This window comes from Protomyctophum bolini (assembly GCF_963924005.1).
Source record: "Protomyctophum bolini genome assembly, chromosome: 12".
Taxonomy (NCBI): Eukaryota; Metazoa; Chordata; class Actinopteri; order Myctophiformes; family Myctophidae; genus Protomyctophum; species Protomyctophum bolini.
The window spans coordinates 28,677,394-28,695,423 of NC_137873.1; the positions used below are offsets into that span (position 1 = coordinate 28,677,394).

At 41.8% G+C, this 18,030-nt stretch overlaps 1 protein-coding gene across 1 annotated transcript; it reads right to left on the reverse strand.

Moving 5' to 3' along the window:
- Positions 1 to 460: 460 nt before the first annotated feature.
- tgs1 (trimethylguanosine synthase 1) lies at positions 461 to 18,004 on the reverse strand. Its single transcript, XM_080778007.1, has 16 exons — positions 17,459 to 18,004; positions 15,271 to 15,347; positions 15,046 to 15,185; positions 14,564 to 14,639; positions 14,033 to 14,128; positions 11,978 to 12,598; positions 10,699 to 10,825; positions 9,433 to 9,519; positions 7,498 to 7,678; positions 5,385 to 5,644; positions 4,270 to 4,421; positions 3,844 to 4,020; positions 2,209 to 2,355; positions 1,759 to 1,975; positions 1,165 to 1,243; positions 461 to 786 (listed from the first exon to the last, which is right to left on the reverse strand). Exons 1-16 carry the CDS (start codon positions 17,596 to 17,598, stop codon positions 673 to 675), a joined length of 2,691 nt encoding a protein of 896 aa, XP_080634133.1. The 5' UTR covers positions 17,599 to 18,004; the 3' UTR covers positions 461 to 672.
- Positions 18,005 to 18,030: the final 26 nt, after the last annotated feature.

An 18,030-nucleotide genomic window follows, 5' to 3' on the forward strand; every position in this document is an offset into this window, starting at 1 on the left:
AGAGCAAAACTAGAGGCCTCCATGTCCAAATTGTGGCAGAAGAGCCAGCGTGTGCTGATGTGCACAGCATTAAGCTGTCATCCCCTGAGCAGAGTGCTTTGATATTAATGAGCCGAACCTTCAGAGAGCCGAGTTCTTGTGTCTCCCTCAGGGTCTCGGCTGGGAGCAGCCGCGATCGCTGACATCTCTCAGGGCTTTGGTCGGTGAAAACACAGCTAGTTGACGTGGACGGCATTAGACTGCCATTTCACCGAAGTGAAAACAAACCTGTCTCTGAGAGAACAAATGTGACAAGAGGTTTTCTGAGTGAATGGTGCCACACAATGGCTGCAACCTTTACTACAATTAGCTTTTGTCTTGTTGCAAGAACAATAAAGACGCCTGTTGTCTTGCTCAGACCATGATCATGTGTAAACGTGTCAACGCAAAAGACCAATACATAATACAAAAAAATGCTTTTAATGAGATATAAAGTACAATAAAATGACACACTGAAAAGTGGAAAAGAAATAAAAATAGATTAAAACTGATAATCATGGCCAGAGTAATCTCTCAAGATAGGGGTTTGGAGGCAAAAAAAGTGCACCATGTTCTGAAAAGGTTGTGGACAAACAACTTCATTACATTGGGTCCCAGCAAGAAAGCAGATGAAAATCAACTGGTGTTGTTTTTCTAGCATTCAGACTTGATGAGGTTGCCAAAGTATGCAGTGATGGTCTTCAGCTTGTTGTTGAGGAGGTTCTGCTCCACCTCCACCTTTCCTCCTGGGCCGGCAAGTGAGGCGATCTGACACACAGTAATAAACACACAGTAATTAGATGCTCTCATCCAGAGGAGCGTGGACATACACACAGAACAGTACTGAATCTCAGTGGTTCTTAACCTTTTTGGCCTTGACCACCCAAAATAATCCTATTTAAACTGGGGACCACCAAAAAGAATCCTATTTAAGCTGGGAAGCCGCAAAATAATCTTATTTAAACTGAGGAACCCCCCCCCCCCCCACCACCACCCCGACAAGCACTTGGAAATTGGAATGCTTCTTTCTTATATTATTTGACAATTTCGTCAATGTTTAAACAGATTTCAATAGTAAAGTTTTGTTGACAATTTAAGTCCTTAAATTGTCAACTGTCCCACAGAAGCACACATTTAAACACAAACCTGGTCCATGTCGGCGTTCCGAGGCAGGAAATACACAATGTTGTCCGATATCAGTTTGGACAACCGGAAGATTTCAAAAGTATCAGTGGTTAAGGACAACAGACCGGACAGGACAATCCCACCGCAACGGACAGTTTTGAAGATGCACCTTACGTACTGTACACCTGTTCATAGCACATAGGACATCTGTTACATCTAATTCTAGAGGTTTTGGTGAGACGTACTTACATTGTTGTGATAATTATCTTGATCTCTATGCTATAATGCTGTTCCTCACAGCTTTAACAACCAAATTCACCTTCTTGGTTCAGTACAGTTTTATGATATTGTGTATCATCCATTCTATCTCATTCTATAGTTTAAACTAATCTCATACATAAAATAGAACATAAAACAATTAGGTGAGATGATCAGCTTAATGTATTTAATTTAATCTCCTCTCACAATATCTCAATTGATGAATTGAATACACAGGACCACAATGGAAACAATCCATTAGGCCTTTTTGTGTTATCCTTTTTGCATCATTGTACAATCGTACCACTGTACAATTTGCAAACCGTTAATCAATCAACCAACACATTTAAAGGATATCCATCTGGCTCAATCATGGTCTGGATGTCAAAGACGTCAGCGGTCAGGTAGTCTGGCCCGCCCCATGGAGGCGACAGGAAGACCACATCCGCGCGGAGCCGCGGTGCCAGCTGTAGGAAGTCCCCGAGCACGAAATCAATCCGGTCCGCGACACCGTAAACCGTGGCGTTGTGATGTGCCAGGTCCAAACGCTCCCGGTCAATATCAATGGCCAGGACTGGCAAAATAAAGTACAAAGTACAAAAAGATTATGATCACCTGGCACAGAATCCACAGAATTTGTGTGCGTTACCAATGACCTCATTCACGCCATTACAACTGTATGAGTTCGAACAAATGAGCACTTAACCCTAAATTAGGTCCTTGAAGTAGAGGTGAAAGGGCACTTCATATGGGGTCCTAATAAAACATAATAGATTAAGGACACACCCACACACAACCTGGGCATACCTCTCTTTCCGGAGAGGGCGAACTGGATGGCGTTTCCTCCGACCCCGCAGAAGGCATCTATGAGCAGATGTGCGTCGGAGAATGTGTCCTCCACCCTCAGGGCGATATGCTCCGCTATTCTCTCTGGTGTCACTGAGAACCAGCCCTCTGAAATGCCATGATTCACATGTGAGATGTGTTTCCTAAGCTGGTTTATACACAGAGGGTCATTAAAGAAAAATACAGTACGATTGAAAAATAAAAAACGGTAGTAGATTTGAGTTGTGCTTAGCTTGAGACTTTGACTCTCGTAGATGTATTTATCGATTCTGACATTTTCAATCTACGAGAGTCTAAGGTCTCATTTCCCATGTTCTTAGGATTTTCCTCCCGGACCTATAATTGCTCTCTACATGTACAAATGCAAAATCTAAGGTGCTTACCCGGCTTCTCAGGTCGGCTTGCGCCCTGCGTTTAAAACCCGTAGGTCCGTAGTTTTTAATTCAAAAAGTGTTTTGATCCACTCGGAATCTGTCATCCATCTTGGATCGAGAGAAATGGCCAAAGCATTTCCGGGGGTCCCCCAGCCAAATGCATTGCGAACCCCTGGGTTATGAGACCTTAGACTCTCGTAGATTGAAAATGTCAGACTCGGAATCGATAAATACATCTAAGAGAGTCTAAATCTTAGCCTAAGTTGTGCTAGTAACACAATATCATATTACCATAGGGCACCCATAGGACACCCATTATTATATACGGTTGACTAAATATTTGTTCTATCCAATGATTACTATCTTGTTTAGTGAACAGGGACAAATCTAACTTTATAAATAGAGCCTCTGGCAACAAAACAATAATAATAATAAGGGTGGGGGGAGGGGGAGTAAATGAAAATAAGTGCACAATTATCACTGTATTGTAGCTGCTGTGAAACACAGGATAGGTACAGGTAAGAGTAGAGAGATAAGAATAAAGTTAATACAATATGCCATAAAATAGTTAATAGGGAATGGCTGAATTACAGTATATCATAATTAATAATAAGTATGTAGTCTATCAACAGGGTTATATAAACCCTGTTGATAGACTACGTATTATTACTGCACATATGCAGTATGTGCATACAGTATACTCATAACAGTGAATATGAGACTGAAATGCTGTCTTTCAGCATTATGTCACAATTTGAAGTTGATGTGTGGAGAGGAGATGTGTAATGCACATTAACGCCACTGGGTGGCACACTAATACCACTACACCAGTGGGTGAGACGCATGCAGAGATGATGTCAGTCTATTTCATGACACAGTATATCTCAAAGTCACTGCAACATGGACTAGGAGCAATAGTGCAGAACAGAGTCTGCTCCCAGTCGACTGGTCTGGAAAGGGAAAGGAAGCAGAGCCTCTTGAAGCAGATATGCGACCTGATTTAGTTGGATACTGTTACAAGCTAATTTGTACAGAAAATTTGGTTTTATCTCAACATTTGAAATTGTCATTTGTTCCTTACTTCAATAAAATGGACAACTACTGTTTGGTTGTACTGTACATAAACCAGACAGCAGTTCCGTTGCAGAGTCAAGTGTAAAGGAATCAAAGTTTCTCAGTTCAGTCTGCACATGTCAACGAGTGTGAGATACAGTGGACTCACCGTGGTCCAGTCTGATGCCCTCGTCGAAGCGAGAGAACAGCCGGTAGCGCTGGGCCCAGTATTTAGCGAGCTCAGGCTCTGCAGCCATTTCTGCCGGCATCTCACCACACCCGCCCCTCCGCCGCACCTTCTTTCTTTTCTTCTTCTTCTTCTTTTCTTTCTTCTTCACACTCGGCTCTACAGTTCGGATACACAAGGGTTTTCTAATGTAACACGCCAACAGGGATTTAATTCAGATATAGAAGGCCTCTATTCAGGGCCACCTTCAAAATAGAGGGAAAACCTATGCGCATCCAGGATTACAGGACTTAAATGGTTAATATCAGACCAATCGATTTAGTGTTATTATAAACATTTTAAAGAAAATAGAAATCATCACAAACAAAGCTGCTTCTCGATTAGCTGTACGACTGGATTAGGACTCACCAGGCTGGTCAGGTAGGAGGTAGTCTGGGATGTCCAGACAATAAACGTCCCTCCTGAATTTGTCGCCTTCCTCCTTGGTTTCCTGCTGCACAGTAAGGAGTGTCCCTGCAGGGACTTTGTCCTGGGTGTCCTTCCCATCGTTGCTCTCTATGCTGCTGGACCAGGCTTATGATTAATGGTCAAGTAAAACTAACACAATAATAATTCATTGATATAGACAGAATAGAGAAAAAACACCCCTCATCTGCCAGTAGACTTGGGTGAGGTGCTGGAGTCAAAATGAAGCCATAATGAGCAAATAAAGGGAGGCTCCGCACATCAAAACTGTACAAAATCAATATACCGTAGATACTGTAGCAAGCTTTCTTTCATAGTCCTTCATGTCTGAAGGTCTATGACTGAAGCTTGCCATCTACTGTGTGTGTGTGTGTGTGTGTGTGTGTGTGTGTGTGTGTGTGTGTGTGTGTGTGTGTGTGTATATATATGATTTTTGCACAGTTGAGTGTGCAAAGTTAACTGAAATAAAAACTAAAAACAAGGCTTTACACACCAATAATGGACACAAACTCTATTGTGTGTCCTATGTCCAGCTTTTGGTGTATGTAACCCAATTTTTATCCCAACACAAACATTAAATGCCATTGACAATGAATGGACAATTTTGAGTGTTTGTGTAAACACAAACAAGGGGAGGACGCAAATTCTGATTGGCCGGAATGAGATGATGTATGATTATGATTTTTCTTTCCACTGATTACCTATATTATGCTATTTAACAAAACAACCAAGACTAACTAACACTCAAACTAACAAAAATAAAACTAAAGCACTAACCACACCAAAGGGTCGAGACGGTTCTGTCCCAGCGGTGTGATATGTCCTGTTGCACGTTGACGGGCATTGACACCCCAGTGATTGAACGCATGGAATTCGATGGCCCAAACCACACCAAACCGTTTGGACCCAAGGAGTTGCACAGTGACCCTTTGGTGTGGTTAGGGCTTAAAAGTAAGCCTTTTGAAAAACTAAAAGTAAACCAAACTAGAAAACCCACCCACTTCAAAAGTCAACGGAAAAAAGTCAATACTAAATAAAATTAAACTAATAATAACAACCTTGAGCTGGACTGGCACTCTTCCAACTCCACATTTCCATCTACTAGATGCTCTTCCACCTCGCCCTCCTTCTCTTCCCTTAACATCCCCTCCTCCTCCTCCGCCTGGTTTGCTGGCACTTCTTCCAGTGCAGGGTTACTGGGGGTTGTGTCCTTGACATGCTGTGCATCTCCTGCGAGGGACGTGTCACACGGGAGGTCATCCCGTGGTGTCGCCAGCATCTCCGACTCGCTCTCCACTCTCTGGAGAAAGCTCTGCACCTGAGGAAAAGGAAACAGACCAAAGTCAAACGTATTTATATTGTTTCAGACATACGGAAATACAATGTGACAGCGTGTGACGTGTGTGTGTGCGCTTATTGTTAATGTACATCTGTATGTTAGGAGAGAAGAATATGCCAGTGTGTGTGTGTGTGTGTGTGTGTGTGTGTGTGTGTGGTGTGTGTGTGTGGTGTGTGTATTTGCATTAGGGGCGGAACACTCTAGGTACATGAGTCGATTCCGATGCATCTGGATTCCAATACATGATTGAATTCCCCCTCATTGTGTGACTAATAAACAAAGTACTTTCTAATGATCCATAATAATTCACTTCCATTCACTTTTATTACAATACAGTACAAACAAACAAAAACATTAAAAATCTTTTTTTGAAAAACAATTAATTGTGTACCAACATACAAAAGAAAATATTTGACTATTTTGAATTGATTTTTGAGACTTGAGGTTGCTGAGGAAAACTACATTCCCTCAACCTTTGCAGCAGCAGCAGCAACAACCACCCACATTTAGCCGGGAAAACATGTGAAAAGATATAAATGTAATGTCATCCAAAATTGTCTGAATCCAGTAACTGTGTACTCAATTTGGTTAGGGAAATATAAATCCACCTACCATTAGTATGCAAGTGCATTTGTGCAGAGTATGCAAGGTTCACTGCATGTGCTCGCATCATTGGGTAACACATTTTCTAACATTTTTCTATTAGTTGTTATTGCGATTTGAAAAGACTACAAAATAGCTCAGTGCCAGCCAGGCATGGTGAAGAGTTGGTTGTACAAACCAAGTTGGGCCATGATAATTGAAATTGCACCAATGCTTTGCGACTGCAACTCCATTTGTGACGATTAAAAAACAACTTGTTAAAGACATCCTTTGCTGGTTTGTAGTGTAGAATCTACACTACACGCATACGCACACGTAGATTAGCAATAAATGTCCTTGCGAAACAAGTTTGGGGACACAAATCTGATTGAATCAAACAGAACGGAGGAGGGAGCTTTGTGAGACATTTCATAAAATTTTCTCCCTCTGTGGAATGATAAAAAAGCCTATTCTGCACTGTCAGCACATGAATAAAAATGTGTATGCCTGTCTACCTGTTATGCCAAGGTCACACTGTCTGGGGCCTATGCACGCGTGCGCGTGTGTGTGTGTGTGTACGTGCATGCCTGTCTGTGAAGACGTGTCGATGTGTGTATAGAGGATATGTGTACATGTGCATGCACTGTGTATTTTGTGCATGTTATTGCCTTTGCCTACAAGAAACTGAGGGAAGTTGAGTGACATTAACAAGTATACTGAGCCAAACATGCTGAGCAATGCCTATTACAATCAAATGGAGAAGAGAAGAGAAGAGAAGCATTGGCCAAATTGTCAAATAATATAATAATACCAGTAAGACGTCCTGAGAGCGCCCTGTCAATTCTGTACTGACCATATATGGAGCGTGTCTTGAGTGCACAGGGTTTGATGAGGTCAGATCAACATATGGAATGTCAGAACGGGTCAGCTCCATATATGGAGTTTTAAGGGTGGTAGTGGGGGCAGTGTCTTGAGTGTACAGAGTTTGATGAGGGCCCAGGTAGTAATAGTAATCTGCGACCTATGGTCACAATAACTACAAGCTCACAACGCCTTGTGAGTTGTGAGCTTGTAGATCTGCTACTTTCACAATATTTATCTGTGGAACAGAGTCGAAAAAAGTCAGTTCAAATATGATCATTTTGGCGGTCACACAGGCTGAAAAGGTTGAGAACCCCTGCTCTAGTCTGTACCCTTTCAACAATACATTTCAGCACAACAGCTCTGCCAAGGCAGTCAGTAATATATACCTTCTGGACGGTAGTGTTCATCTGTGGCTGTGTGTTGTGTTCGTCGTCTGTGAAAAAGATGTGTTTGTTCCCGCGGTGCGCTCCTCGGTTTCCCGCGTGTTTCCTGCTTCTCCACGATGTACCTCCGCGGGTCTGGAACTTCTGTGTCGAACTGCCTTTAAACCGCAGCACGCTGTCAAACCTGTTGATGCATACAAGATTCAAGATGTTTATTGTCACAAGGATGTGCAGTACAAGTACCAAACATGCACTGTGAAAACCTTAGCTTAACAGTACATAAATAACAACTTAACTTAATTTACCAACAAAAACTCCGATCAGTATACAAGGCTGTAATACCACAGAAACATCATTGTTTAGAAGTCTTACAGCCTGGGGGAGAAAACAGTATACTTGTGCTGGCTTTGATACTCTTGTACCGTTCCCCTGAGGTTAACAGTATGAACAGTACTATAAACGGACTGTTATACAAGTACATTCACACAAACAAATACAGGGATTAGTTACACTACTCAAAATAGGAAATATTCTTCGGGACGTTAGCGTCTAGTCGACTCGGGACGCCCATCCACCACTACACGGGGCTCCGACAAGAAGTTGACAGGAGCCAGCTCTTTATATAGTAAACTTTTCAGGTGGTGGTGTGTTAGAATTTACAGTTGGTATGTGCATTTGTGGTTTTGTACACTGTATTAAAACATTGGCCCAATTTCCCAAGTATACCAGTAGATCACATGACATTTTTTTGGCACTACCACTTGAATTAAGGTGACTTGATTGATTGTTTTACACCAGCGGCGCTATTCGAAAGCCCTCTTTCGGTGGGTAGATCTTGTTGAGCTGGTAGTTCTCAAGCCAAAAGATTATATACACTGTTCCAATACTGTATGTCTTGTTATTTGAAAATGCCTGCAGTGACTTTGATTACATTTGTTTGAACTGCACTGTGAAACCAGTTAAGTTGCTTTCGGTTTACTTTACCGTGTGTTAGTGTGTACTACTACGAAAGTTGACTAGAGTAGTAGTATAGCCGTAGCCCATGCAGTGCATACGTATCCAGAAGAACCAAAGACATGACCGTAGTACTACAGTAAATTAAAGGCCATTAATTAAAAGCAATCAATCTCCTCCATTTAAAATCTAAAAGTCTCAAATTCAGCATTTGATTCATCAAAAAAAAAAGACTAATTTCAATGCATTGTGTCAATCAACAACTTATTGACCTTTTCTTTCTTCCAGTTTAGTCACTGTCAATGCCCCTATGTGGTCCCTGTCCCTGCCAAGCACCACTGTTGGCCGTGGGACGCCATCTGCCTCCTCTGACACAAATGGAGTCGCCAGCTGCCTCTTCTCACTTCACAGCGAGGAGGTTCACCAGAGAGCATTATCTCCCCCAGCTGACCACATGCCTCATCGGACCAGTAGGAGTCTCTAGTGCAGCGATAAGGACACAAGCACCCTGCCAGGCTGCCACCTTCCAACTCGCAAACACTGCAATTGTGTTTGTTGTGGAGGCACTGCTACTGGGAATGCGGACTGTTGATGAGTATTTGACCTACACGCCACCAGCATGCCCAATTGTGGAACTACTTAAATGTGAAACAAGTCAAACAAGGATAAACATAGGCAATAATGAAGGAGGGAGGCCAATAAGTAAGCAGTGAATGAAAGAAATATGAAGTTAAAAGGAAGGAATGAAGGAGGGAGGGAGGGAGGGGGCAAAGACAAAAGATGATAAGAAAACAAAAATAGCGAAAGAAGAAATCAAGCAAGGATTCACTGGCTATGGCTACTGTGAATAAAATTTAGACACGTAATGTACCCTGTGAATCTAATCATCATGGTGTATATACAGTAGTAAAGTAGGCATAAAGGGATTCTGTTCAGTAAATAATAAATAGAATGCAGTGAAGATGATCAATTTATCCAACTTACAGAGGGTCCTGTTTGCATTTAAGTCCCAGTTTATCCCAAGCCTCCTCCTTGGACAATTGAGGGTTTTCCTCCGCATCAAGCTCATGGCTAGAAGAAAAGAAACATTTAGGTCTTTATTAACACAATCTGTGCTGAAACGAGAAAATCTTGTGAATAGCTATTGTTTTATCTTATCTATATTGAATCTTGTAGTTATTGTTCATGTCATGTCTATGAATTGATTGCAGTGTTTGATTGTATTTTGTTGCCGTTTATACATTCTGTCTAATAAGCTAATCAATCAATCAATTTAAAGATGATACAGCTGTTTATGTTCCTACTGAGAAAACTATCATGGTTTCCCACAATGCTTAAAAGCCAATGAGTTATTGCTAAATTCCTATTTCATTGTATTCATGAAGTTAATTTGTACTACTGTACATTTTAAAGTGATTGATTATTAAGCATCACTACAGAAGTAGAAAGGAGCATCATTGACGGGAACAGCAGGGCACGCATGCACATTGTTTGACTGTTGACAAAAGCCATGTTTTCAATAATTGAGGCAGAGTCTAAACTAGGAAATGGCTACTAATCCTAACAGTTTTCTGAAAATGTTTCTATGTCAGTGGTGCTCAACCTTTTTCATGTCAAGGACCGCCAGAATTATCTGTATATTTGGCCGCGGACCCTGGGCCCCATCTGAAAATATGTCGTTCCAGGGACCCCCCCCCAGAAGCAAAGATTTGAGTTAAAAACTTTTGCTCTAAGTATATATATTGAAAGATTTGTGCCGCATTTTCACAAACTTTCAAAAATAGCAGATCTACAAGGTCGTAGCACGGCACTGAGTGCCACGCTATGAGCTTGTAGATCTGCTATTTTTCAATGGATAAAGTATAACATAATGCTTAAAAAAAGCAAAAGGGGTTCCCGTCCTGAATGGGTTAAAAGCCAAAGAAAGCATTTGTGCACTCAAAAAGCCCAAATTATAGTTTTTTTCCCCCAGCATGCATTGAGGATAAACAAGCAAAATGCTTTGACCAAAAATGAGGATTTCTTCAGGCAAACGAATGTTTTTGTAAATGTTTTTCCAGTAAACAACATACTGCATGATTATCAGCTAATGGGCATGCTTAACTAAAAGTAGTTTTTCCATTACATTACATTAATCCATTCTAATGTTGCTGGAAACAATTCCATGACCCAAAAGATACAGTATAAAAATGTCAGTCAGCCCACACACACACACGAAATGTGGACATGATATAATAATATACTGCTCACCTCCTCTTCACTTTAGCTTGTCCTCCTCTCGGTGGCTCATCCTCACCATCACCATCTTCATCATTAAACCTTTTCTGGTCTCCTGAAGCATTCTGATTGCCTAGACAGCCACCGTCCAGCTTGGAATCTAGGATTACACGTCAGCGATGTTACACCCTGGCCTGAACAAATCTCATTACATGAGTTGATCATTGGTGAATTGAAAGTTGAATCACGCAGATGGATTAGTGAGGGCATTCCTATTCCAAGACAGTTATTAGAAATGTTAAATTTGCGCTGATGTTCATTACAAATGCCTGTCAGGGTGTGTTGCTGTGACAAGCCAACCTGCATGTCCACCACCATACCTTTTTTTTGCACCCATTCTCTTTATACCTCCCTCTCTTTCCTTTTCCATCTCTCCGCCATTGTTGTGATTCTGAAATTAGGTTCAGCTATTAAATATGAATGAGCTACCACCACATGCTCCATTCATTGAATGTAAGATGCCTTTTGATCTAGACGTCATGAAATATTCAGGGGGATTTATCCAGGAGCCAAGAGTTGGTTGAGGTCAATGACTTCAATGGTTTCCTGCGTTTCAGGGCAAGATACAAGTTGTTTGTACAAATAACACCGTTTGTGCTTGTTCTCCATGGGAATACTTATACATGTGTTCAGCAGTGTTGAAACTACACCACATGAAACCTTTATGTGTGGGGAGGCCGGGAGGGGGGGGGGCAATTAAGATAATAAAGTTACTACTAAGCTTTAGGCATGTGTGTACTTCAACAAAGTCCACAATCACAACACCAGAGGGAGTTCAACATACCACGTACGACCCAGATTCGGCTCAAACAAGGGGATGAATTCATTTCGCTCCTATGCCACTAAAATGTGGAACGCCCTACCAACAGCCATTAAGAAATGTGAATCCCTAGACTCCCTCAAAACCGCCCTTAAAGAGCACTTACGGGCGGCTGCAATTCGAAGCTGGCCCCTGTAATAAAGTTCAAGTAACCCCCCCCCCCCCATTTTTTCCATAATGTTTTTCCCTTTTTTACTTTCTTTAACTGTATATATGATGATTTCCCATTTATCAGAGAAGTATATATTTGTACGTCTTTAAATGTTCTGATGAATTGAAAATGTAGGACCCTGAGTCTTCTGGTTTTATCCTGGTAGCAGTTTTTGTATTGGCCTGTACTTTCATTTGAACTGTACCCATTCTACAAACTGAATAAAAGGAGTTATTCAATCAGGGTACTATACAGAACTATATTTGTCTGATTATTATTACCTCCATTTTCTGCAGTGCTGCTGTCCCTCGAGGAGGTGGCGGTCCTCTTCTGACCTTTACCACTATCACAAGGGTCATCATCGGTCCCACAAACTTGGTCCTCTTGCCTCCCTCGGCTATCACACGCACCGTCGACCACCTCTGACCGGAGGCTCATCTCACCAAGCAGACCAATCAAGGTGCCCCCGTCTGTCTCCGACTGAACCTCGGATGAATCCCTGACATCGCAAGATAAAGATCCGTCCTTTTCGCCTACCCTTCCTTCAACTTCAGCATCTCCATCCCGTTGCTCTTCTTCGTTTGCCCTCATATCTCCTTCCACCTGTCCTTCTCCATTAGCAGGTATACTGCTGCCGGAGCAGTCAGTTGACCAGCCATGAGATGACCAGTACGCATACTGTTCCCAGTAGCTGTAGTAGGTCTCCGTAGCATGTTGCTCCCAGGCGGATTGTGTGTCTGGGTTTTCCCAGGGAGGAGTAATCATTTCAGGGTTAGGGTTAGGTGTGTCTGGGTTTTCCCAGGGAGGAGTAATCATTTCAGGGCAGCTGCCGGAGGACGACGTCAGAATATCTGGATGTTTCTCTAGCCAGCCTTGCCATAGTAGAGCTTCTCCTTGCTGACCTGCAGATTTTAAAGTGGACATTTCTGAAACCAAGAACTTGTCTACAAACCTGTGCCTCACTCAGCAGTTCCTTCAATGTCATTTTTACTATGTATTATCATTTATCTCACACCTCTAAACTAGACCCTGGTTCAACATTTCATTAGAACTATTCTAGAAAATACATACAGTACATACATTTTATCCCAAAAAAAATAGGATAAAAAAATATGTTCCACAGACCACTCAATTAATGGTATGGGGCAGGGCGCACAAGCGTAGTCTGGCCAGACTCATATCACACTGTCGCCGGAGGCAATTTATTTTTGCCACCGGCCGATTCACATCTGGCCACTGCGACGCTAGCACAAGCGCACACACACGCGCGCACACACACACAAACACACTAAACTTAATATCCAAGGGTTGTGACTTGTGGTGACTGATGTTGTTCTCTCTGATCATTTCTCTTTGCTTTGAAGTAGTATTGTTAAAGTAATGTCCGAGCATACAAATGTTCAACCAGAGGTAATCACAATATGGTATATCACCGAAAATACAAGTGAAATATTTATTGAGGCCTTCTCTTCTACACCAACCGTCTCTTGGGTCTCAGGTAATGAGCTTGTGGATAATAAGTTGGTGCTCTGGCCCTAATTAGAGGCTAATTGTTCATTGTCTGGGTTTGATTGCTGGAAGCGCCTGGCCAATTAAAATTATGTGCAGTTATGTAGCCTACATTTACAACTTGTTTCATTAGTTCCACATTTTGCGTCTGCTAATGTTCAAATTTAAATGGTTTATTAATGGAACGGGTGGGACTACCAAAACAATCTTAATTTCATCATCGCAACATTCTAGTAGCCTATGAACCAGGCGTGTAGCATGGATCAAATGATTGACTGGGCAAATTAGCATCACGGGGAGTTTGACAATTAAGAGTATATATGAATAGAGATGGCATCCGAGTCCTCCTTCCATCCACTTGCATTAAGTTGCTCAAAAGCGCATGAGGCGATTTCACTCCTCCTTCCGGGTAGGAACAGAGTGCATTCTGGGATGGATTTGCCCCAAATACATGAACGCGCTGCCGTTGAACGTGCACGAACGCGCACGAACGTGCTGCCGTCATGAACGTGCACAATGATAGCCAACAGACCAGCACGTTCATGTGTTTGGGCCCACGCTGCAATACCAAATCCGGCCACTATGTCCATTTCGCCTCAGGGTTTCCTCTGGGTGCAGTCTCTATTCATATATACTCTAAAGGTTTGACACCCCTACAGTGTAGCGATTTGCTACACTGTAGCAAAGACATGAAATTGAGCAAGGGCAGAGAGGGCGTAGAAGACAGGCAACACAAGTCTTCAGCTGGAATCGGAGTGGGGGCATTGTATTTGTGGTCAACACACTATCCGGTCATTTACCAGCATGCTCAAAGTTCTCTTACTCACTCCAATAGGTTTCCCATCCGGCATCCTGACCACCCAATTTCTCTACATGTTCTCCAGTTCTTTCTTCCACTGGATCAGTCACTTTGTGGGTTTCAGCTAAGAAAATTATTATAGGGAAAAGGTCAAAATGGCATCCTGTGAGTGTGTGTATATATATATATATGGTACAGTGAGTATAGACTGCATATACTGTACTATACTGTCCAACCACCTCAACACTATTGTGGCAACATCTTAACACCACCACTGTATGAATAAACATGTCATTCGTTGCTGAATGTTACGTCTATAAACTTAGGGGAAATGTTAAATGTATTTTCAATCTTTGGCTTGATAAGCCGCAATAACAAATTAATGTATTTATTAAACCTGGCCCTTTTTTATATTGTTTTTAAATCAGTAAAGAACTTTTCTCAAGTTTACTTTCCTTTTTCGACAATACTGTGAAAGAGGTCAAGGTGTCAAGAGATCTCTGACCACCAATATAATAGCTAAAGAACTGTGGACCAAATATAGTAGCAGTTTCATTACCGTCATCAGACTCATCCTCTTCTGGTGATGCTGCCCAGTGGCAGTCATTGGCTGTCTTCTTATTTGATCTCGTCCTCTGCGAAAAAAATCGTACTTATTTTAGCTCAATAATAAAGACTCTTTATGCATCCACGCAAAAGCTATGCAGAAACTGTGGAACTTGAATGTGAACACATTTCCCTATAACATTGATATGAAAGTACCGTAATATTCTAGGGGATTGGTTCTCAAAGTGATTTTACTTTAAACAGAAATGCTTTGAGGGTTTGTGGGCTCATTAGTGTCAATTTGAGGGTCCTTGACATGAAAAGGATTGAGAACCTACTGGTCTGGGGGGAGGAGAGGGGGGGGATTTCATAACATAACATATTTTGGGTGAGTATTAATTATGTTAGAAGACACCTGCAGTTTGAGATCAAGAATCTTGTAGTACAATAATAGAAATTTGTAGTACAATTGTCTCAGTTAGAATGGCTACTCACAGCTTTCTTCTGGTCAGATAAACTGCCGAAGGCAACTGGCAGACCCATGCTGACCATCAGCTGAGCCTCTTCGTCTAAGACCTCCAGTTCCTCTTCTTTCTCCTCTTCCTCATCTTCCTCTAAGTCATCAAGATCATCATCTACAAACAGAACATGTTGTAACTCATTGAAACTGTTCACTTTACAATTTGTACAGTACAGCTCTATTCGGGTATTGTAACAAACCTTGGGGGCGGGGCCCGTTGGTTTCTGGCAGCTCAGAGACAAGGTATCGATTATCAGACCGATATAACTCTCTGTCCCTAAAGAGAGGGAAACACAGAGCACAGAGTCAGGTTAGGAGTTAAAGGCTAATCTACCACTGATTATATCATCAAGATTCAATTTAGGCAGCGGGGCACGGTGGCACAGTTGGTAGTGCTGTCGCCACTTAGAAGGTCCTGGGTTCGATTCCCGCTCGGGACGCTGTGGGTGCCGGGTTGGCGAAAGGGCCTTTCTGTGTGGAGTTTGCATGTTCTCCCCGTGTCCCCTAGGGTAGGTACCCTCACAAAAAACATGCAGTAATCCTGGTCACTAAAGTGCCTCCCCCTGGCCAGCCGGGGCGCCTGATGGAGGGGAAAGGAACTGGTTGGAATAACGTGTCCCTTCCACGCGCTACATCCAACCAGGGAAACTCCCCCCTGTCAGGTGTAAAAGAGCAACTTGGACACTCATGCATGAAGGAAGCATGAGTTCAAGTCTGTTGCTCTCCCCTTGTCCCCCATATATGGGGACTAGGTTGGTGGAGGGTGTGTAGAGCCCAGGATCACATTAGATGATTGACACAGGGGTGAAAAATGAGTTACAAAATCGTGGGATAATAAATATATTTAGAAAAAAAGATTCAATTTAGGCATTTGGCAGACACTCTTAATCGAGAGCGATTGACAGTAAGCAAGAACAAAATGGAAATACATCATCAAATACATAAAAAATTAGTTTAGTTTATTTGAATATCTTCACAGAACAGAATCAAGTAGGAGAGTTTACATCAGCAAAAAAGAAACAGCCCCGTGAAGGTGATCAAAAGGCATGGGCTGAAGCTTAAAAGCTTATAAGTGCCTAGCCGCAATTTGCAACTCTAGATTTTTTTTACAATTGGTTGAAATCTAGAGTTGCAATAACCTCCATCGACTTCCTATGCATTGTTTTGGTTTTGCATTGGTTTGTGACCTCCTGGTCTTAAATTACGTTAAACTCACCAACATTGCAGCTGTAGTCCAAGCTTGAATTATCCTCTTTCGATCTGGTGTCGCTTGTTTATCATAAAAGTCCCCCGTAAAGATGTTATGAGCTACTTTCTGTCCAAAATATTCCAAGAGTGACAATATCGAGCTGCCATTTTGATTTTTGCAACGTGCCATAAAACAAGATGTGAGGGGGAGTGCTTGTTTAATAGCGTCCCTCCCTCCCTAGGGCGTCGGCCTCTTCTTTGGGTGTCTTACCTGCGCAGGTAAGATTCTATTAAACAAGCGCTCCCCCTCACATCTTGTTTTATGGCACGTTGCAAAAATCAAAATGGCGGCTCGATATTGTCACTCTTGGAATATTTTGGACAGAAAGTAGCTCATAACATCTTTACGGGGGACTTTTATGATAAACAAGCGACACCAGATCGAAAGAGGATAATTCAAGCTTGGACTACAGCTGCAATGTTGGTGAGTTTAACGTAATTTAAGACCAGGAGGTCACAAACCAATGCAAAACCAAAACAATGCATAGGAAGTCGATGGAGGTTATTGCAACTCTAGATTCAGCCAATTGTAAAAAAATCTAGAGTTGCAAATTGCGGCTAATAAGTGCCCATCCTTCTCACAGCACAGCATTTTAGATACTCAGCATATCAGTTTAGTCAAAGATAGTCCAAATGTCAGAATCTTTACGTACTGTTGGGTTCCGAGCGGGGATAAGATCCACCAGGATCCATAGTGATTATGACTGCTGATTATTGTGTTACTACTTTTGAATTCAGTGTTTCAGTGTTTTGATTTGGTACATGCATGCATGGAACTCCTGTATACATAAAATTATTCATGATTTTAAACTTTGAGAGAGATAAACATCAGGGGGCCAAATGGACCTATACTTTATAGACCCTAGCCTTGGCCTAAGATGTTGATCTCTTTTGTAGTCTTGTAATCAAGACAATCATAGTCATAGAAGTAGTTTATCGAGTCAGACTTAAAGTCAGACTTGATTAAATAATAAATCTATGGTAGTCTTGATCCAAGGCTATGTAACTCTGAGTAAGTGAGTGTACAAATTGAACCAAATGCACCATTAAGAGGTCCATTTATTGGTTCCATTTGTACAATCTTAAGAGTGTTAAATTGTGCAAGAAAGCAATGTCAAATCAATCAGCATCATCACTTACTGCACAAAGGCCCTGGAACAGAGGCAGTGGACACTGTCCACATTAGTCCCATCATCAGTAGACAGGTTATTCCTCTGGCTGAAGATGATATCAGCCACCACGTCCCATTTACTCCAATAATCGATCGTCATGTTGCTCATCTGATCATTCACTTCATCTGATTGTCTTCAGGTCTGACACGAGTCACAGTGAGCAGTCACAATGACTTCTTCTCTTTGGAAAACAATAGATGCTTCTTCCTCCAAAAAACACAAACTGTAAAATAAAAATTATACGTTTCCACGACCACGACGATAAAACGTGCAGAAACGTAGTCACTTGGATCCCATATACCAGAGGGACAAACGCACTGTAGCCAACTACAATGCCACTTTTAGTTGCTACTTTTAGAAGGAAAACTGTATAGATTTTAAAACATGATTGTCTATCTTAAACTCACAGACATTATTTGAAACTAGAGTTGAATTAATAATAATTATTAATAGCTAGAATCTCCAAAAGAAAAGAAAACATTGTATAAACAATCCCGGCTTGCTCCATCCTCTTGGCTGATGGGATTTAGCCATTTAGCC

What these genes read in the sequence shown, in the direction of transcription:
- tgs1 (XM_080778007.1), bottom strand. Translation starts at nt 17,598, where the DNA reads ATGAGCAACATGACGATCGATTATTGGAGTAAATGGGACGTGGTGGCT. An exon ending in AGAGGATGAGTCTGATGACG is followed by an intron (nt 14,129 to 14,563) that starts GTAATGAAACTG and finishes TAATTTTCTTAG; the next exon opens with CTGAAACCCACAAAGTGACT. An exon ending in TGAACACTACCGTCCAGAAG is followed by an intron (nt 5,645 to 7,497) that starts GTATATATTACT and finishes CCTTTTCCTCAG; the next exon opens with GTGCAGAGCTTTCTCCAGAG.